The sequence below is a fragment of the Oncorhynchus gorbuscha genome, linkage group LG01 (assembly GCF_021184085.1).
Source record: "Oncorhynchus gorbuscha isolate QuinsamMale2020 ecotype Even-year linkage group LG01, OgorEven_v1.0, whole genome shotgun sequence".
In the NCBI taxonomy this organism is placed as follows: Eukaryota; Metazoa; Chordata; class Actinopteri; order Salmoniformes; family Salmonidae; genus Oncorhynchus; species Oncorhynchus gorbuscha.
In genome coordinates this window covers 84854701-84876714 of record NC_060173.1, presented here as the reverse complement: position 1 = coordinate 84876714, position 22014 = coordinate 84854701, and the positions used below count along the sequence as shown (strand labels likewise).

Here is a 22014-nt window from a genome sequence, read left to right as displayed (position 1 = left end):
CTGACTCGTTATCACTGCCCCCTGTATATAGCCTCGTTATTTATATTCTTAATTTGTAACTTTTTATTATTACTTTTTATTTCAGCCTACTTGGTAAATATTTTCTTCTTGAACTGAGCTGTTGGTTAAGGACTTGTAAGTAAGCATTTCACGGTAAAGTCTACACTGTTGGTTAAGGACTTGTAAGTAAGCATTTCACGGTAAAGTCGACACTGTTGGTTAAGGACTTGTAAGTAAGCATTTCATGGTAAAGTCTACACTGTTGGTTAAGGACTTGTAAGTAAGCATTTCATGGTAAAGTCTACACTGTTGGTTAAGGACTTATAAGTAAAGCATTTCACGGTAAAGTCTACACTGTTGGTTAAGGACTTGTAAGTAAGCATTTCATGGTAAAGTCTACACTGTTGGTTAAGGACTTGTAAGTAAGCATTTCACGGTAAAGTCTACACTGTTGGTTAAGGACTTGTAAGTAAAGCATTTCACGGTAAAGTCTACACTGTTGGTTAAGGACTTGTAAGTAAAGCATTTCACGGTAAAGTCTACACTGTTGGTTAAGGGCTTGTAAGTAAAGCATTTCACGGTAAAGTCTACACTGTTGGTTAAGGACTTGTAAGTAAAGCATTTCACGGTAAAGTCTACACTGTTGGTTAAGGACTTGTAAGTAAAGCATTTCACGGTAAAGTCTACACTGTTGGTTAAGGGCTTGTAAGTCAGCATTTCACGGTAAAGTCTACACTGTTGGTTAAGGACTTGTAAGTAAAGCATTTCACGGTAAAGTCTACACTGTTGGTTAAGGACTTGTAAGTAAAGCATTTCACGGTAAAGTCTACACTGTTGGTTAAGGGCTTGTATGTAAAGCATTTCACGGTAAAGTCTACACTTGTTGTATTCAGCATTTCACGGTAAAGTCTACACTGTTGGTTAAGGACTTGTAAGGAAGCATTTCACGATAAAGTCTACACTGTTGGTTAAGGACTTGTAAGTAAAGCATTTCATGGTAAAGTCTACACTTGTTGTATTCAGCATTTCACGGTAAAGTCTACACTGTTGGTTAAGGGCTTGTAAGTAAGTATTTCACGGTAAAGTCTACACTTGTTGTATTCAGCATTTCACGGTAAAGTCTACACTTGTTGTATTCAGCATTTCACGGTAAAGTCTACACTTGTTGTATTCAGCATTTCACGGTAAAGTCTACACTGTTGGTTAAGGACTTGTAAGTAAAGCATTTCACGGTAAAGTCTACACTGTTGGTTAAGGACTTGTAAGTCAGCATTTCAAGGTAAAGTCTACACTGTTGGTTAAGGGCTTGTAAGTCAGCATTTCACGGTAAAGTCTACACTTGTTGTATTCAGCATTTCACGGTAAAGTCTACACTGTTGGTTAAGGACTTGTAAGTAAGCATTTCACGGTAAAGTCTACACTGTTGGTTAAGGACTTGTAAGTAAGCATTTCACGGTAAAGTCTACACTTGTTGTATTCAGCATTTCACGGTAAAGTCTACACTTGTTGTATTCAGCATTTTACGGTAAAGTCTACACTTGTTGTATTCAGCATTTCACGGTAAAGTCTACACTTGTTGTATTCAGCATTTCACGGTAAAGTCTACACTTGTTGTATTCAGCATTTCACGGTAAAGTCTACACTTGTTGTATTCAGCATTTTACGGTAAAGTCTACACTTGTATTCGGCGCATGTGGCAAATAAAGTTTGATTTGAAGTACAGTGAAATGCTTTAATGCTTTACTTGCACCTCCCCCCCAAAAATGAGACAAGAAAGGAAGAATAAAGACAGTGTAAGTTATATACAGGGTGAGTACCAGTACCAAATGTACAGTGTGCAAGGACACTGGAGTAGTTGAGGTAGATACAGTAGATACTAATATATAAACAGGAATAATAGTGACCAGGAGCAGGATAAATAGATAGAAGCAATTGTAAATGGCAATCAATAACCAATTAACAGCAGCTTAATGGTAGTAATACATCTAATCAATAATAATTTTAGCAGCAGTGTAGGTGTGAGGGGTTGTGTGCGTGTGGTGTAAGCAGTGGTGGAAAAAGTACTCAATTGTCATACTTGAGTAAAAGTAAAGATACCTTAAAAGAAAATGACTCAAGCAAAAGTCACCCAGTAAAATACTACTTGAGTAAAAGTATAAACTATTTGATTTTAAATCTACTTAAGTATGAAAAGTAAATGTAATCACTAAAATCTACTTAAGTATCTAAAGTAAAAGTATAAATCATTTCAAACTCCTTCAAATTACAAACGGTAGGCAATTAAGGTCACAGTTATGAAAACATTAGGGACACTAAAGAAGCCTTTCTACTGACTCTGAAAAACACCAAAAGATGCCCAGGTTCCCTGCTCATCTTCGTGAACGTGCCTTAGGCATGCGAGGAGGCATGGGCAATAAATTGTGTCCAGGGCAATAAATTGCAATGTCCGTACTGTGAGACACCTAAAATATCGCTACAGGGAGACAGGACGGACAGCTGATCGTCCTCGCAGTGGAAGACCACGTGTACAACACCTGCACAGGATCGGTACATCCGAACATCACACCTGTGGGACAGGTACAGGATGGCAACAACAAAAACCCACCATCGCTGGACCAGACAGGACTGGCAAAAAGTGCTCTTCACCGACGAGTCGCAGTTTTGTCTCACCAGGGGTGATGGTCGGATTCGCAATTATCGTCAAAGGAATGAGCGTTACCCTGAGGCCTGTACTCTGGAGCGGGATCGAATTGGAGGTGGAGGGTCCTTCATGGTCCTTCATGGTCTGGGGCGGTGTGGCACAGCATCATCAGATTGAGCTTGTTGTCATTGCAGGCAATCTCAACGCTGTGTGTTACAGGGAAGATATCGTCCTCCCTCATGTGGTACCCCTCCTGCAGGCTCATCCTGACATGACCCTCCAGCATGACAATGCCACCAGCCATACTGCTCGTTCTGTGCGTGATTTCCTGCAAGACAGGAATGTCAGTGTTCTGCCATGGCCAGCGAAGAGCCGAATCTCAATCCCATTGAGCGCTTCTGGGACCTGTTGGATCGGAGGGTGAGGGCTAGGGCCATTCCCCCCAGAAATGTCTGGGAACTTGCAGGTGCCTTTGTGGAAGAATGGGGTAACATCTCAGCAAGAACTGGCAAATCTGGTGAAGTCCATGAGGAGGAGATGCACTGCAGTACTTAATACAGTTGGTGGCCACAGCAGATACCGACTGTTACTTTTGATTTTGACCCCCCTTTGTTCAGGGACACATTATTCAATTTCTGTTAGTCACATTTCTGTGGAACTTGTTCAGTTTATGTCTCAGTTGTTGAATCTTATGTTCATACAAATATTTACACATGTTAAGTTTGCTGAAAATAAACGCAGTTGACAGTGAGAGGACGTTTATTTTTTTTGCTGAGTTTACATTGTGGCCTTTCTCTTGCATTTCAAAGATGATTAAAAAAAGCATGTTTTTTTCTTTGTATTATATTTTACCAGATCTAATGTGTTATATTCTCCTACATTCATTTCTCATTTCCACAAATGTAAAAGTGTTTCCTTTCAAATGGTATCAAGAATATGCATATCCTTGCATTATGTCCTGAGCTACAGGCAGTTAGATTTGGATATGTTATTTTAGGTGAAAATTGAAACAAAGGGTCCGATCCTTTTAAGCAACCCAGACGGAAGGGTTTTCTTGTTTTTTAAATTCACTTCAACAGTGAAACTTAATCTACAATCGGAGCATTTGTGTTTAGTGAGTCTGCCAGATCAGAGGCAGTAGGGATGACCAGGGATGTTCTCTTGACAAGTGTGTGAATTGTACTATTTTGTGTGTGAATTGTACAATTTTCCTGTCCTGCTTACTGGGTGTAAGCATGTGGTAATTAGTAATGAGTCTGTGAGTGAGGGTGTGTGTATGTGAGTAGGTGCGTGTGAGTAAGAGTGGCAGTGAGTGGGTAGAGCCTGTGGATGGGCATAGAGTCCGTGTGGATAGTCTGTGGGAGAGGGAGAGCAGTAGTTATTAGCCATTTAACAGCCTTATGGCCAGGGGATAGAAGTTGTTTAGGAGTCTGTTGGACTGAGCCTTGATGCACCGGTACTGCCTGCTGGACGGAACATGGTGAACAGTCTTGGGTGGCTGGAGTCTTTGGCAATTTGTTTGTGTGTGCTAACATGATTGACCAGACAAAGTCAGGTCTAAATCCTATTTTAAGGTCAGCCCACGTACACAGGTGTGTAGTTTCAACGTCCTGTTAAAACACACGTGTCAGCATTGTTGGTTAAGGGCTTGTAAGTAAGCATTTCACTGTAAGGTGTAGGGAACCTGTTGTATTTGGCTCATGTGAAAAAATACAATTTGATTTGTTAGTAAGAGGAAATTTGATTGTTGGGTCAAACCAATGTGTGACGAAAGCTGATGGCTGATGTGTCAAAAACATGAGTAATGCATTACAATGCATCAGGGATGAAGATAAATATATTTCCCTCCCTGATTCAGGCACCGGGGAGCATATTTTGTTGGTTTATCTTGTCTGCTGTGAAAACACTCATTCAAATGAAATGTTAACCTAACAATTCATTCATACATCTGGTACACTACATGTGGCGTTACCCTTGGAGCGACTGAACACACTGATTACGCATGTGTTTCTCTGTTGCTCATTAAAAACAACTTGATTTAAGTCTTGGTGTGGTTCAATGTGGCAGTTACTGATATCTGTCCCCCATGAGACACCATAGGAACAAAGCCAGTATTACTTCCTCAGAATATTCTGAATGAATCTAATTTAAGAAATCTTGTAATTCATTTTAACGTTTTCGCCAAGGAGGTTTAAGTCATGCAATTGTACATCTAGCTAAGGTGTTTGGTGCAGTATTTCTCAACTAAAAAATGTGAGACCTGTTGTCTTACGTAAACAAAGTCTGATCCTCTGCGCTGATGGGCAGGTTTGTCTCACTGTCTGTGTGTTCTGCGGTAGGATTGGATAGAGCGCAACAACTGCAGCTGTGTATCCTGTGTTAGTGGGTAAGAGAGCATTGTGGAACATTAACTCGATATAGCCTCTTTTCCAATATCCATAGTAGGAAAACCATGTAGAATGCATGGCCGGTACATTCTGCTTGGTTCCATGTGGTATTTTAGTGTGGATATTGGACGGAGCCTGACAGCCAGTCCCAATTCAGATCTGCAAACATCTGAGTGATGCACAGGGACATTCCCAGCATGCAATGTGTTGTGTACCTCCAGCCACCAGTCCTGACTCTCCCAGTTGGATGGCCACGCCGAACCCTCCCAGCTTCACTGGAGCGCTGTTCTCTTTAGACGCCAGGAGGACACAGTGGGGCTGGAGGACAAATGGAGAGAGAGAGAGAGAGAGAGAGAGAGAGAGAGAGAGAACAATATATTACATTTTTGATGAAATAGCCAGTATGATATTTAAAATGCATCCAATGGCTTATCATAGTGATCTACGCTTCATTATTGGCAATAGGTTCAGTACACATCGCACATCGCTTAAGTCTCGCAGATCATGCACAGCTCTCTTTTTGGTTCATAAAGCCCAATTGTGCAAACTTCCGCCATATTTGACTTTACTTTAAATTACAGACATACGAGCCACCAGACCTGATCACAGGGATGGCTATAACTCTAGAGGTCCTGTTGACCACTACAGAATTAGGGAAATCGCTCCGTAAATGGAATGATCTACAGATGCTCTGGCGCATCAAAGGGCAGTTCAAGTTGCTAATGAAGGTCCTCATTGTTGAAGAATGTGTTTGTTCTGAAACGGCTTGTAGTATGGTATGTTTGTATTGTGCTGTATGTTCGCATGTTGTACATTTTTTATACATTGTGTTCATGAAGGGTTCTCTTGAAAAAGAGGCCTTGGTCAAATAAAATAAGTAATTGTGCACACAATCCCAAAAATTGCCTTTGACTTCACAATGACGCTTAAAGACACACATAGCGACCTCAGAAGGATGTTCTATTTTAAACCATTAAAGGAGACACCCACCAATAAAATATAATCTAAATACAAGACACACCCTCACACCCACCCTGAAACCCAGAAGTACCCCACTACAGTGGAAAGTCAGACATAATATTGTACATCGGGAAACAAAGAAAAAAGTTTGAGCAAATGAGAAGCTGTCTCGGTATAGGATCTAGGTATTAGGATCTAGGTATAGGATCTAGGGATAGGATCTAGGTATAGGATCTAGGTATAGGATCTAGGGATAGGATCTAGGTATAGGATCTAGGTATAGGATCTAGGTATAGGATCTAGGGATAGGATCGAGGTATAGGATCTAGGGATAGGATCTAGGGATAGGATCTAGGTATAGGATTTAGGGATAGGATCTAGGTATAGGATCTAGGGATAGGATCTAGGTATAGGATCTAGGTATAGGATCTAGGTATAGGATCTAGGTACAGGATCTAGGTATAGGATCTAGGGATAGGATCTAGGAATAGGATCTAGGTATAGGATCTAGGGATAGGATCTCGGTATAGGATCTAGGTATAGGATCTAGGTATAGGATCTAGGTATAGGATCTAGGTATAGGACTTGCTAAGAATTCCATCAGCTCTTGTCAAGCTGTAAGCGCAATCTACAAGTGTATCTGTAGGGTTAACATCTTACTTCCAATAAAATAGGCTCTTTTAATATGAGCATATTAAAACAACAACATAATCATAAACACTGCAAAACACCCTGGTAAATCCATTATCCCTCCACCCTGTCTGGCAGACTACTGACTCCTGTGCTGTTCTGTGATGTGTGTGTGTGTGGGTGTTTGGCTGCCTAACTAAATCCTTTGAGTATGTACACTACATGACCAGAAGTATGTGGACAACTGCTGTTCGTGTGGGGACCAGCTTCCATTCAGCCACAAGCATTAGGGAGGTCGGGCACTGATGTTGGGCGATTAGGCCTGGCTCGCAGTCGGTGTTCCAATTCATCCCAAAGGTGTACGATGCGGTTGAGCTCAGGGCTCTGTGCAGGCCAGTCAAGTTCTTCCACACCGATCTCGAAAATGCCAGCCTTGCTTTGTGCACAGGGGCATTATCATGCAGAAACAGGAAAGGGCCTTCTACAAACTGTTGCCACAAAGTTGGAAGCACAGAATCGTCTAGAATGTCATTGTATGCTGTAGCGTTAAGATTCCCCTCCACTGGAACTAAGGCCCAGGCCAGGCCCCAACCATTATTCCACCTCCACCAAACTTTACAGTTTGCACTATGCATTGGGGCAGGTAGCGTTCTCCTGGCATCCACCAAACCCAAATTTGTCAGTCAGGATCTGCCAAATGGTGAAGCGTGATTCATCACTCCAGAGAGCGCGTTTCCACTGTTCCAATGGCGGCGAGCTTTACACCACTCCAGCCGACGCTTGGCTTTGCGCATGGTGATCTTAGGCTTGTGTGAGGCTGCTCGGCCATGGAAACACATTTAATGACACAGTTCTTCTTGCTTCCAGATGCAGTTTGGAACTCAGTCAGTGTTGCAACCAAGGGATGACGATTTTTACGCGCTACGTTCTTCAGCGCTCAGTGGTCAGTGCTCAGTGGTCCCTTTCTGTGAGCCTACCACTTCGCGGCTGAGCCGTTGTTGCTCCTAGACCTTTCCACTTCACAATAACAGAATTTACGGTTGACCGGGACAGCTCTAGCAGGGCAGAAATTTGACAAACTGACTTGTTGGAAAGGTGGCATCCTATAACTGTGCAATTGTTGAAAGTCACTGAGCTCTTCGGTAAGGCCATTCTACTGCCAATGTTTGTCTATGGAGACTGCATGGCTGTGTGCTCGATTTTATATACCTGTCAGCAACATGTGGGGAAGAACAGATTTTCCTCTACTTCTCAAATTAGGGGTGTCCAGATACTTTTGTATATATAGTGTATGTGTGTGTGTCTAATTTACTATGGTCTGAGTAGGGCTACAGCCATGAAAACATCATTACAGAAACCTACACATCAAAGACAGTTTGAAGACTTGCTCCAATGAATCGCTGACACATACATGTGTAAATCTGTTAACAAGAGTTGTACATGACGCCACCACCACCACAGACTCTTCCTGTCTCATTCTGAACACATTCTGAAGTTACTTTTGTCTCCATATATTACTAGTTTTCAGTTTTTCCCAAAATGCTGGGTTGGGCCAAGGGTTAGGCCGAAGATAGTTCTCCTGAGTGGTAAATTAAAATCAGGTTGAAGCTTGAACCATAGTGGCTACAGAAACATTTTTTTGACAACCTAATAAAAATGAGAAAGCCTGTACGTGGGTCAACCGCTGTCCTATATAGGTAACATGTATAATTCAGGTATGCTATATAATCAGTGTATACATTTTATAAATTGTGTTCATGCAGAGTTCCCTGTATACACAGGCGGTCTATGCTCTGTGGTCCTAGCGGTTGCTCTAGCATGTGTCATCAGCAGTGGGCTGGGCCCTGCCCTGTGTGTACGTGTGAGCAAAAGTGTGCGCGCGCTCTGCCCTGTATCTCGGTCACTGTGGTTTAAAGCTGTAGTCAACCCCCCCCCCCCTTTTTCCTTGAAGTTTTCTCAGTTAAGACTCTGTACTTTGGCATTTCACAGCTTTCGAGAGTAGATCGCAGCTGAAGGGAATGCAGAGAAGGAGAGGAAATAGAGAGAAAGTGAGAGAGATTCTGGGCATCCTGAGGCTTTTACGACCTGTTAGTCACAGTTCTCCAGAGAATAGTTGAAGTCGTAGAAAGGCAGATACTGAGAACCTAGAGACCTGGAACCTTCATCTACAGGCATCTATTTATGGCAGCTCCAACTTTCTATGAAACGGGGAGAAAAGCTGGAGCAAAACAGACTGGATTAAGAAAATACAATTTATGCTAAAAACAGAACTACAAATCTGAAAGAGAATGAAAGAGAGGGAGAGAATGTGCCACACATGAATGTGCCACACAAGCACATTCACAAAGAGTGAAGAGAAACAACATCTACAATGGTCACAATTCACTGGGTGAGTACAGTGTGTATTCAATGAAAAGCTGTTTCCAGATTAAGGGTAAGGCAAAATAATTTTATGTGCTGTGAGTGATTGTGTTGTGAATTCTTGTGTTGCCATTTTTGTTTCAAACCGATCGTATTGATTATGTAAATTCTAAATCATATTCTCACAGTGCAAAGACAAAATGATTTCCATATACTGGATAGAGCCCTGAGTGATGGAATTACAAAATACCACCCGCAACATTTCCAATCAAGGTTTAACTGGCAGGTCTCTGAAGTATTTAGCAAAGTGGAAAAGTATCACTGAGTTAATTTGAAAAGTAAAGTCTGTTATTCCCTGCATGTTCCTCTATAAGGTAGGCCAGGTAGTGTAGTCTGTAGTTGTTTGTTCCTCTATAAAGTAGGCCAGGTAGTGTAGTCTGTAGTTGTTTGTTCCTCTATAAGGTAGGCCAGGTAGTGTAGTCTGTAGTTGTTTGTTCCTATATAAGGTAGGCCAGGTAGTGTAGTCTGTAGTTGTTTGTTCCTCTATAAGGTAGGCCAGGTAGTGTAGTCTGTAGTTGTTTGTTCCTCTATAAGGTAGGCCAGGTAGTGTAGTCTGTAGTTGTTTGTTCCTCTATAAGGTAGGCCAGGTAGTGTAGTCTGTAGTTGTTTGTTCCTCTATAAGGTAGGCCAGGTAGTGTCGTCTGTAGTTGTTTGTTCCTCTATAAGGTAGGCCAGGTAGTGTAGTCTGTAGTTGTTTGTTCCTCTATAAGGTAGGCCAGGTAGTGTAGTCTGTAGTTGTTTGTTCCTCTATAAGGTAGGCCAGGTAGTGTAGTCTGTAGTTGTTTGTTCCTCTATAAGGTAGGCCAGGTAGTGTCGTCTGTAGTTGTTTGTTCCTCTATAAGGTAGGCCAGGTAGTGTCGTCTGTAGTTGTTTGTTCCTCTATAAGGTAGGCCAGGTAGTGTCGTCTGTAGTTGTTTGTTCCTATATAAGGTAGGCCAGGTAGTGTCGTCTGTAGTTGTTTGTTCCTCTATAAGGTAGGCCAGGTAGTGTAGTCTGTAGTTGTTTGTTCCTCTATAAGGTAGGCCAGGTAGTGTAGTCTGTAGTTGTTTGTTCCTCTATAAGGTAGGCCAGGTAGTGTCGTCTGTAGTTGTTTGTTCCTCTATAAGGTAGGCCAGGTAGTGTCGTCTATAGTTGTTTGTTCCTATATAAGGTAGGCCAGGTAGTGTCGTCTGTAGTTGTTTGTTCCTCTATAAGGTAGGCCAGGTGGTGTAGTCTGTAGTTGTTTGGTCCTCTATAAGGTAGGCCAGGTAGTGTAGTCTGTAGTTGTTTGTTCCTCTATAAGGTAGGCCAGGTAGTGTAGTCTGTAGTTGTTTGTTCCTCTATAAGGTAGGCCAGGTAGTGTAGTCTGTAGTTGTTTGTTCCTCTATAAGGTAGGCCAGGTAGTGTAGTCTGTAGTTGTTTGTTCCTCTATAAGGTAGGCCAGGTAGTGTAGTCTGTAGTTGTTTGTTCCTCTATAAGGTAGGCCAGGTAGTGTAGTCTGTAGTTGTTTGTTCCTCTATAAGGTAGGCCAGGTAGTGTAGTCTGTAGTTGTTTGTTCCTCTATAAGGTAGGCCAGGTAGTGTAGTCTGTAGTTGTTTGTTCCTCTATAAGGTAGGCCAGGTAGTGTAGTCTGTAGTTGTTTGTTCCTCTATAAGGTAGGCCAGGTAGTGTAGTCTGTAGTTGTTTGTTCCTCTATAATGTAGGCCAGGTAGTGTAGTCTGTAGTTGTTTGTCAGGTGGTCAATCAGCTGGCCAGAGATTTGTACAGGACCTGAGTAATGTACAGTATAATTAATTATTCGTGGATTAGGTGCTGATCTGGACCTAAATCATCCAGCTTGGCCTCCTGCCATCAAAACAGACCAGAACTAATTAGAGCGAATAACTTTCCCAAGAGAACATTCTGTAAGAACCAAGAAACACTTTTGGTTGATTTAAGGAAGTAGATTTTTTTTAAACGAGCTTGTGCACTATATGGAATGTGTCTGACTTTATTATGATGGTTTATGATTCGAGGAAGTAGACAAAGTTTCTGAATGAAATGTTATTTTCCCTGACTTTCCCCCCTATGCAGGACTCGGGATTGAAGAGGGAAACCGATGCTATGACAACCAACTTCCCTACCAACATCACATTCTTTCCCTTTCCCAAGTCCTCCCACTCACTCATCGCCACGGAGACTACCTTCAAGAACCTCTTGACCGCCACAACCCCTGACCCCAGGGAACACTGTCAACTTGACGACAGCTCCCTTCAGATCCCTCTAGCAGTCCTCTACTCTGTCCTATTCGTCTTGGGCCTGGCCGGCAACATACTGGCTCTCTGGGTCTTTCTATACGTCCACTCCAAGAAGAACTCTGTCCGAGTATTCCTCATCAACGTAGCGTTAGCTGACCTGCTACTGGTCATCTGTCTCCCATTCAGAGTCCTCTACCACAGTAAAGGGAACCACTGGGACATGGGCCCCACCCTCTGTAAGGTCGTGGGAAACCTCTTTTATATGAACATGTATATCAGTATCACCTTATTAGGGTTGATCAGTGTGGATCGCTATCTGAAGATCCAGCGTACCGTCGTGGGGCAGTATCGCCTCCAGGCCACCAAATGGAGCTCCACCGTCTGTGGGACCATCTGGATCCTGGCCCTCGCCTCTGTCATACCCATGATCCTCCTCTCCGAGGGCAACGAGGAATTGAACAAGTGGGTTTTATTTTTCAAGAAAAATGAATTTACAAATTTTTCGAGGAGAACTTTGTTGATATGCTTTATTTGAGTAGGGTCCAACATTTTGAACAATTACACTAATAGTAATTTTATTTTCTCCCAATCCCCCAGGTGTTTCCAGTATAAACAGCGAAAGCATGCGCAGGGGAAGGCCTATTTCAACCTCTTCCTGGTTGCTGTGTTCTGGTTTGTGTTTGTCTGCCTTGTGGTGTCTTATGGGAAAATTGCACTCAAGCTGCTGAGGGCGTCGAGAGATAAACCGGACCTCCCCAACGCGACCCGCTACAACCGTACTGCCAGGAAGTCCTTCTTTGTCCTCTTTCTGTTTACCATCTGCTTCGTACCCTATCACATGGTTCGGGTGTTCTACGTCGTCTCCCAGATCAGCGAAACTTCCTGCTTCTGGAGGGGTGTGGTAGACCAAGCCAACGAAGTGGTGTTGCTACTCTCTGCCCTCAACAGTTGCCTAGACCCCGTGATGTACTTCCTGTTGTCGGAGTCCGTGAGGAAAGAGACACTCCGATTGGTCAATAACATATTCCGACTGAGTGACTCGGGTGGCAGTGGGAGTGGCTCCAGTGTGGATTGTGGGAGGAGCCTTGAGGAGCAGCCAACCGTTAGTTTCATCAGTAATCTGAGGAGAAAAATAACTGTCCAGCCCTCCCTCCTTCAGATATAAATAAGATGAAGTTGTCACTAGACACTGATCCGAGGTCAGTTTTGGACTTTGTTGGGCCACAAAATAGCAGCAAAGTCCATCCTCCTTCAGGTATCAGGACCAGCCAGCATAAGCCATTTTGTGCCAAGAACAACTTGAAGAGGGACAGTCCGGGAGAGCATGAACACGACTCCGTGGAATTGGGGCATTAACTATTAGATTCTTTATCATAAAGGAAGCATTAGCATCCAGTCAGATGACAGTTTTTGCAGGGTATATGTCATGTTAAAGGACTGCACAGACATTAAGAGGACCATACAGACACCACAGTGACATTACTGAGAGCATAATGGGACTTTTATAAATGAGGAAATTGAATCACTTGGTCATGACATGCTGGTGGAAAACAACAAAGACAATACCCAATCTCACTTATAAAAGCCATGAAGACACGCTATGCTAAAATAAAATATGTGGGACTATGATAACAAAACATCAAATATTACTATTCATTGTGAAGAGGCTACTGGATGGTTGTTGAGTGGTTTTGTAACAGCTTTTGCCTGTTTCAATGTTTCATATATTGCCTGTAACAGATACATTTTGAGACATTAGAAACTATATTGAATAATTAACATAAAAAAATTAATAAACTGAACAATGTAATGAAAATGGCATTGTTGTTATACTACTGGTATACTGTACATATTGCAACATTGGGCCTTGGTTGGCCCTCAGTAAAAACCAAAGCATTGATTTGTCATGTACTCATATGAATGGATTTATAAAGACTTGTTACATCAGACAATGTGAATTACAGACTAAAACAAGTAGACACTGAAAGTGCTGAATAGCAAAATCCCAAGTTCAGGCAGGTCAGGCAGGTCTAGCATGGACAGGGAAGAGTACAACAACCTCTGTATGAGGCCACTATAAGGCGCCCTCCACTTTATTATTCATTAAGGTGGAGTGTGTAGCGATGGTATTACCAGCGATGATAAGAAGATTTAAAGTCTTTGACGACAGTAACATAGGATGCATGAGAGAGAGAGAGAGAGAGAGAGAGAGAGAGAGAGAGAGAGAGAGAGAGAGAGAGAGAGAGAGAGAGAGAGAGAGAGAGAGAGAGAGAGAGAGAGAGAGAGAGAGAGAGAGAGAGAGAGAGAGAGAGAGAGAGAGAGAGAGAGAGAGAGAGAGAGAGAGAGAGAGAGAGAGAGAGAGAGAGAGAGAGAGAGAGAGAGAGAATATATACTGTAGTAAACATGGGAAAGTGTCTAATTCCTTACATAAGGGAGAGCAGGCCATGTCTGTACTACAGAATGCAGGGCACGCAGGAGACCGGTGTTATTTCATAGTTGTGATGTCTTCACTATTATTCTACAATATTGAAAATAGTAAAAATAAAGAAAAATCCTGGAATGAGTAGGTGTGTCCAAACTTTTGACTGGTACTTGCTAAATTCATTTGATTAATATTATGGTGTTTCTATTCCATGAATAATGAAAAATCCTCTAGGTTTCCGTTAGGATGGAACAGAAAATATGGCGCTGTACAACGTGAGGCTCATAAATTCAGAGCATTGTCAGTTTGTAAATTCAGACCGTTTCGCTCTCGGAGCGCACACTGGACGTTCGAGCTGAGTAGGGTTGATTTGAGCGTTCTGGCCTTACAACAGCAGTCAAGCACCCAAGCTTGGCTAGCTACTTCCAGACACAAATGAGACCACTCTGACCATTTTACTCGGCCTAGCAGAAGTGGTAAGGCAGTTTTTGTGTTAACCAGAGCGTTGGTGACTGTAAATGTGCTGCTGGAAACAATTTAATTATCTTTTTTTCCGACATTTACTGACACCGGTCATATTCAACGGGTGTTGGGCGCTCGTTAATGAATTATTCTGCGCTCTGGTACACTCAGACGAGAGTGCTCTGAAATCCATATAGATAGTAGGCTGGACACATGACATTTTTCATTTTCTTTGCTGATAAAAACTAGTTAATTGCATCCGCCGTGGAGCCCAGTTTCATAATATGACCATATTTCCTAGCTGCTTGCTGTCATTTTGAAGTAATTGCAAAAAACAGGCCTTATTTTAGAGCATTTTTCACCCTGCCAGCTCCTATTATTTCTATTGAGCAACGTGGCAACAACTCACCTTCCGAATGTTCTATTCCCAGCTTATTGTTCAACGTCACAATGCCTGCTTCGCTATTGTTGGCAATGAGACCTGCTCATGTTGTTTTTTAGTTAAAATGTAAACACAAAAACATTTGATTGGAACATTTGATCTGCGGTCTTCCCATTGTTTCCTAAGGGGGAAGGAAATATAGGCATGTCTGTCTATTCCGCCAAATATCCCGTAATGTGTATATTTCTTTTTTTTTTCAAGTCGGACGCCATTTTAACCATGAGAATCTCTTCTTTCTAATTATGTAAGCCTGGGCAGCTAGCTTGGTTGTCATCAAATGCTAGCCCTAAAATACTTTTTTCCCTTGGAACACTGAGCTGCCCCCATTGTTTTCCTATGGAGAGGCATTCTGGTCTGGACTTATGTTGACTGTACAACATGGCGGATATCTGTTTGGCTGTTTTTCTGTATTTCTGTAAATTGATGTGGCTCTCTGCAAAATCACTGAACAAACGCGCCAATATAAATATTTTTTAAAATATATTTTGTTAATATAAATATGAACTTAATCAAACAAAACATAAAGTGGGGCAAAAAAGTATTTAGTCAGCCACCAATTGTGTAAGTTCTCCCACTTAAAAAGATGAGAGAGGCCTGGAATTTTCATCATAAGTACACTTCAACAATGACAGACAAAAAAAAAATATCAAGAAAATCACATCGTAGGATTTTTAATGAATTTATTTGCAAATTATGGTGGAAAATAAGTATTTGCTCAATAACAAAAGTTTATCTCAATACTTTGTTATATAACCTTTGTTGGCAATGACAGAGGTCAACCGTTTTCTGTAAGTCTTCACAAGGTTTTCACACACTGTTGCTGGTATTTTGGCCCATTCCTCCATGCAGATCTCCTCTAGAGCAGTGATTTTTTGGGGCTGTTGCTGGGCAACACGGACCTTCAACTCCCTCCAAAGATTTTCAATGCGGTTGAGATCTGGAGACTCGCTAGGCCACTCCAGGACCTTGAAATGCTTCTTACGAAGCCACTCCTTTGTTGCCCGGGCGGTTTGTTTGGGATCATTGTCATGCTGAAAGACCCAGCCACGTTTCATCTTCAATGCCCTTGCTAATGAGGTTTTCACTCAAAATCTCACAATATGGCCCCATTCATTATTTCCTTTACACGGATCAGTTGTCCTGGTCCCTTTGCAGAAAAACAGCCCCAAAGCATGATGTTTCCACCCCCATGCTTCACAGTAGGTATGGTGTTCTTTGGCTGCAACTCAGCATTCTTTGTCCTCCAAACACGACGAGTTGAGTTTTTACCAAAAAGTTATATTTTGGATTCATCTGACCATATGACATTCTCCCAATCTTCTTCTGGATCATCCAAATGCTCTCTAGCAAACTTCAGATGGGCCTGGACATGTACTGGCTTAAACAGGGGGACACGTCTGGCACTGCAGGATTGGAGTCCCTGGAGGCGTAGTGTGTTACTGATGGTAGGCTTTGTTACTTTGGTCCCAGCTCTCTGCAGGTCATTCACTAGGTCCCCCCGTGTGGTTCTGGGATTTTTGCTCACCGTTCTTGTGATCATTTTGACCCCACGGGGTGAGATCTTGTGTGGAGCCCCAGATCGAGGGAGATTATCAGTGGTCTTGTATGTCTTCCATTTCCTAATAATTGCTCCCACAGTTGATTTCTTCAAACCAAGCTGCTTACCTATTGCAGATTCAGTCTTCCCAGCCTGGTGCAGGTCTACAATTTTGTTTCTGGTGTCCTTTGACAGCTCTTTGGTCTTGGCCATAGTGGAGTTTGGAGTGTGACTGTTTGAGGTTGTGGACAGGTGTCTTTTATACTGATAACAAGTTCAAACAGGTGCCATTAATACAGGTAACGAGTGGAGGACAGAGGAGCCTCTTAAAGAAGAAGTTACAGGTCCGTGAGAGCCAGAAATCTTGCTCGATTGTAGGTGACCAAATACTTATTTCCCACCATAATTTGCAAATAAATTCATAAAAAATCCTACAATTTTCTAAATTTTCTTTTCTCATTTTGTCTGTCATAGTTGAAGTGTAACTATGATGAAAATTACAGGCCTCTCTCATCTTTTTACGTGGGAGAACTTGCACAATTGGTGGCTAACTAAATACTTTTTTTGCTCCACTGTACATGTATTGTGTAACATGAAGTCCTATGAGTGTCATCTGATGAAGATCATCAAAGGTTAGTGATTCATTTTATCTCTATTTCTGCTTTTTGTGACTCCTCTCTTTGGCTGGAAAAATGGCTGTGTTTTACTGTGACTAGGTGCTTACCGAACATAATTGTTTGGTGTGCTTTCGCCGTAAAGCCTTTTTGAAATTAGACACTGTGGCTGGATTAACAAGAAGTTTATCTTTAAAACGTCGTAAAATACTTGTATGCTTGAGGAATTTTAATTATGAGATTTCTGTTGTTTTGAATTTGGTGCCCTGCACTTTCACTGGCTGTTGTTGAGGTGGGACGCTACCGTCCCGAATATCCCAGAGAGGTTAAGACACTAACAGTTTACAGATGGTAGGCAATTAAGGTCACAGTTATAAAAACATAGGACACGAAAGAGGCCTTTCTACTGACTCTGAAAAACACCAAAAGAAAGATGCCCAGGGTCCCTGCTCATCTGCGAGAACGTGCCTTAGGCATGTTGCAAGGAGGCATGAGGACTGCAGATGTGGCCAGGGCAAAACATTGCAATGACCGTACTGTGACATGCCTACGACAGCACTACAGGGAGACAGGACGGACAGCTGATCGTCCTCGCAGTGGCAGATCATGTGTAACAACACCTGCACAGGATTGGTACATCTGAACATCACACCTGCGGGACAGGTACAGGATGGCAACAACAACTGCCCGAGTTACACCAGGAATGCGCAATCCCTCCATCAGTGCTCAGACTGTATGCAATAGGCTGAGAGAGGCTGGACTGAGGGCTTGTAGGCCTGTTGTAAGGCAGGTCCTCAACAGACATCACCGGCAACAACGTCGCCTATGGGCACAAACCCACCATCGCTCGACCAGACAGGACTGGTAAAAAGTGCTCTTCACTGACGAGTCGTGGTTTTGTCTCACCAGGGGTGATGGTCAGATTCGCGTTTATCATCGAAGGAATGAGCATTACTCCGAGGCCTGTCCTCTAGAGCGGGATTGATTTGGAGGTGGAGGGTACTTCATGGTCTGGGGTGGTATATCACAGCATCATCGGACTGAGCTTGTTGTCATTGCAGGCAGTCTCAATGCTGTGCGTTACAGGGAAGACATCCTCCTCCCTCATGTGGTACCCTTACTGCAGGATCATCCTGACATGACCCTCCAGCATGACAACACCACCAGCCAAACTACTCGTTCTGTGCGTCATTTCCTGCAAGACAGGAATGTCAGTGTTCTGCCATGGCCAGCGAAGAGCCCAGATCTCAATCCCATTGAGCACGTCTGGGAACTGTTGGATCTGAGGATCAGGGCTAGGGCCATTCCCACCAGAAATGTCTGAGTGGGGTAACATCTCACAGCAAGAACGGTCAAATCTGGTGCAGTGCATGAGGAGGAGATGCACTGCAGTACTTGCAGCGAGTGGCCATACCAGATACTGGCTGTTACTTTTGATTTTGACCACCTTTGTTCAGGGACACATTATTCCATTTCTGTTAGTCACATGTCCCTGGAACTTGTTCAGTTTATGTCTCAGTTGTTGAATCTTGTTATGTTGACACAAATATTTACACATGTTAAGTTTGCTGAAAATAAATGCAGTTGATAGTGAGAGGACATGTCTTTTTTTGCTGAGTTTACATGCAGACACAGCATCATTCAAAAAATGGAGTTTGATATGACTGAAAAACAATGTCTCAGAGATTCATACCTGAACTGCACCAAGGAAGAGTACATAATCAGTGAATACATTCAAATGTACAGGCTACAATGTGGGAATCTCATGCGTGGTAATAACTACAGTATATAGGACTTGCGTCCTTGGCACAATAAAGTTATTACATTCTACTCAATCCAAAAGGGCAACCAGTGAAGAACAAATACCATTGTAAATACAACTTGCATTTATGTTTATTTATTTTCCCTTTCGTACTTTAACTATTTGCACATCATTACATCACTGTATGTATACATAATATTTGGAACTTTTTGAAGTGTGTTTACTGTACTTTTTTTTTTTTTTCCACTTTTGTTGATCTATTTCACTTGCTTTGGCATTGTAAACATACGTTTCCTATGCCAATAAAGCCCTCGAACTGAATTAGAGAGAGAGAGAGAGAGACTGAGTGACTGAGTTTTAGGTGAGAATCTGAAGTTAGTAACAGGAAATTAGATATAAGCATCGAGAGAGGGTGACCAAGTTAAAAGGAAGTGTTTATGTCTGATTTTAGTCAAAGATGGATCTAACAATAGATAATACCCAACATATGTCCTCTGTCAATCTATCTGTTCACAGGCTCAATGGAACCAGCAATCATCCACACAGGTATGATTTCTACAGTGTCTTCAGAAAGTATTGATACCCCTCGACATATTACACATTTTGTCTTACAGACTGAATTGAAAATTGATTACATTGATTTGTTTTCTCACCCATCTACACACAATACCCCATAATGGCAAAGTAAACATGCTTGAAAATATGGAGAGTGGAACTCAGAAATGTGTTGTATTGGATTTGCCCCAAGCACTTTATATTCAGGAGTCAACTGCTTTGTCACATTTTTTGCATTATTACATTAGTGCCCTGTATTCTGTACAGGCTTCCTTTTTTCACTCTGTCAATTTGGTTACTATTGTTGAGTAACTACAATGTTGATCCATGCTCAGTTTTCTCCTATCACAGCCATTATATTCAAACTGTTTTAAAGTCACCGTTGGTCTCATGGTGAAATCCCTGCGGTGTAATTAATCATTTTACCGTGCTCAAAGGGATATTCAATGTATTTATTTTTACCCATCTACCAATAGCTGCCCTTCTTTACGAGGCACTGGAAAACCTCCTTGGTCTTTGTGGTTAAATTGGTTTGAAATTCACTGTTTGACTGAGGGACCTTACAGATGTGTAACGAGTGAGCTGAGAGTCGGGAAGCAAGTTCAGGGATTGTGTTTTAATCAAGGAGGTGATGGCCTCCAGGTGTGTGTCATATTGCGCAATTACACGTAACAATGGTGACAGGTGTGCGCCATGACGAGCAGACAGGTGACCTAGAGACCGGAGAGGGAGCACACGTGACAGTATAGGGGTACAGAGATTCATTCATAGTCATTCAAAAATCATGTTAAACACTTACTGCACACAGAGTGAGTCCATGCAATGTATTATGTGACTTGTTAAGCACATTTTTACTCCTGAACTTTTTAGGCTTGCTATAACAAAGGGGCTGAATACTTATTGACTCAAGATATTTCAGCTTTTCATTATTAATTAATTTGACATTATGGAGTATTTTGTGCAGACCAGTGACAAAATAATCCTGCCATCAATAGTTTTTGAGCTATGATGCTAATGATGCTGATATTTCTGTGTGATCTTACAAATCTATGAAACGTGAGAATAGTTTTTTGTGTGTTGTTGTTTGTCCATACAAATACAGAGTTCCCCATGTGGAAGTTATCTACATGCAGTGTGATATTGTACTGGATGCATTGTTTACTGTACATCTGCTAACTTTATTCCTTGATATTATTAAATGAATGATAATTCCAAAGAAACCTGGGTGTTTTCTCCAGACCTTAATAAGTGGAGACATTTATTTGAACTCTACTTGGTTTTGTTTGTGGCGCCATGTCAGATAAAAATGTGATGTGAGAACTCAGACAAGCATAAGCACGCACGCACACCTTTAGCTCATCTACCTCCCTACTCCCTACATATCCCCTCCCTCCAACTACATCCTCCTCTTTTCCTCTCTCTCAAATCCTCCTCCTCCCTTCCTCTCTCTCCTCTTCCAGACAGTGTTGGCTATACCCTGATTTTGTTGTCATACAAGTCAAACTCTGGCTCTACCAGGCTCTGTCACTCCTGGGTTTCCTAGCCAACAGCCTGACCCTGCATGAACTCTGGAGGTCGGTGTGGACCCCCACCATCATCCTGACCCTCAACATGGTGACCTATGACCTCTTGCTGTGCACCAGCTTCCTGTTCCGGGTGGTATACTACCGGAGGGGTCATATCTGGTCTGGAGGGGACAAGGTGTGTCAGGCCGCCATGCTAACCATGATAACAGTCTTCTACGTCAACCTCTATTGTAACATAATGCTGCTTCTCTGGACCAGTGTGATGCGCTACGCCACCGTGGTATGGATACCTACAACAACAAGTCTTCAAACTGAAATTGATAGATTTTTAATGAGGTTATTTTAATTGACCTCTTGTTTTAAAATACATTTTTAAATTAATAAATTACTCAACCACTCAATTTTGCTCTAAAATGTTTCCCTGGTTGTAGGTGCGGCCTCACCCTGCCCTCCTTACTCTCCTCACCAGGTCCAGAGGATGCTGGGTACTCTGCCTCATCACCTGGGTAACTGTGGCAACGGTGGTGAGTGCCAGTGTGGTAGTTCAGATTGGAAGAAGAGGAGACAGCTGCTTTGACATGTTGGAGAATCACCACAGAGAAGAGTTCAACAACCAACACTGCCTGAGGGTGGTGCTGTTTTTCATGATTCTCACCTTTATTCTGGTCGGCTATGGGGGACTAGTGTTGTATCTACAGAGTGTCAGGGGGGCCAGGAACAAACACACCAGTGAAGGAGGGGTGACGGAGGTGGTTGAGTTGCGGGGTGGAAGAGAGGTGTGTGGTGTGTTTAGGGGAGAGGGAGGGCAGGAGGAGAACAGACGGGGTGTAGACTTGGGGGTGCATTCAGGGGCAGGAGAGAGGCAGGGGGTGAAGGGTGGTAGCCTGAGGGTACGAAGGAAGATCCTGGCAGCGGTTGTGGTGTTTGTGGCGTGTTTCCTTCCCTACCATGTCCAGTGTGCAGTGACCCTGCTCTCACCACACAGGGGCGACTGTGAGAAGGGGAAAACATGATGGAGTGTGACAAACGCAACCATAACCATAGCAGCGCTGAGCTGTGTTGTACTGATCTACCAATAAATACATTTTCAACACAACAATAAGCTTTATTTTCTCTTCAGCTACATAAGTGTTTCTCAGCAGAAGTCAGTGGGTGAGTATTCAGCTTGTAAGGTGGTCAACCAATGAATGCATGCATGCAAGCACACACACACACACACACACACACACACACACACACACCACACACACCACACACACACACACACACACACACACACACACACACACACACACACACACACACACACACACACACACACACACACACACACACACACACACACACACACACACACACACACACACACACACACACACACACACACACACACACACAAAGACCTGCACATTGACACACACGACCTGTTACATCATAGA

The 22014-nt window shown here is 42.6% G+C and overlaps 2 protein-coding genes across 21 annotated transcripts in view; one reads left to right on the top strand and one right to left on the bottom strand.

Moving 5' to 3' along the window:
* Window positions 1–22014, bottom strand: part of caska (calcium/calmodulin-dependent serine protein kinase a) — a 208996-nt gene that overhangs the window by 49008 nt on the left and 137974 nt on the right. For all 20 annotated transcript variants that reach the window (XM_046363152.1, XM_046363205.1, XM_046363136.1 and 17 more), the window contains exon 6: window positions 5244–5346. In XM_046363152.1, coding sequence (XP_046219108.1) covers window positions 5244–5346 — 103 coding nt within the window. The remainder of the gene's footprint in view (window positions 1–5243; window positions 5347–22014) is intronic.
* On the top strand, window positions 8580–13486 carry gpr34b (G protein-coupled receptor 34b). The gene is made up of 3 exons (XM_046363321.1): window positions 8580–9007; window positions 11092–11717; window positions 11853–13486. The coding sequence occupies exons 1-3, from the start codon at window positions 8990–8992 to the stop codon at window positions 12418–12420; spliced, it is 1212 nt and encodes a 403-aa protein (XP_046219277.1). The 5' UTR covers window positions 8580–8989; the 3' UTR covers window positions 12421–13486.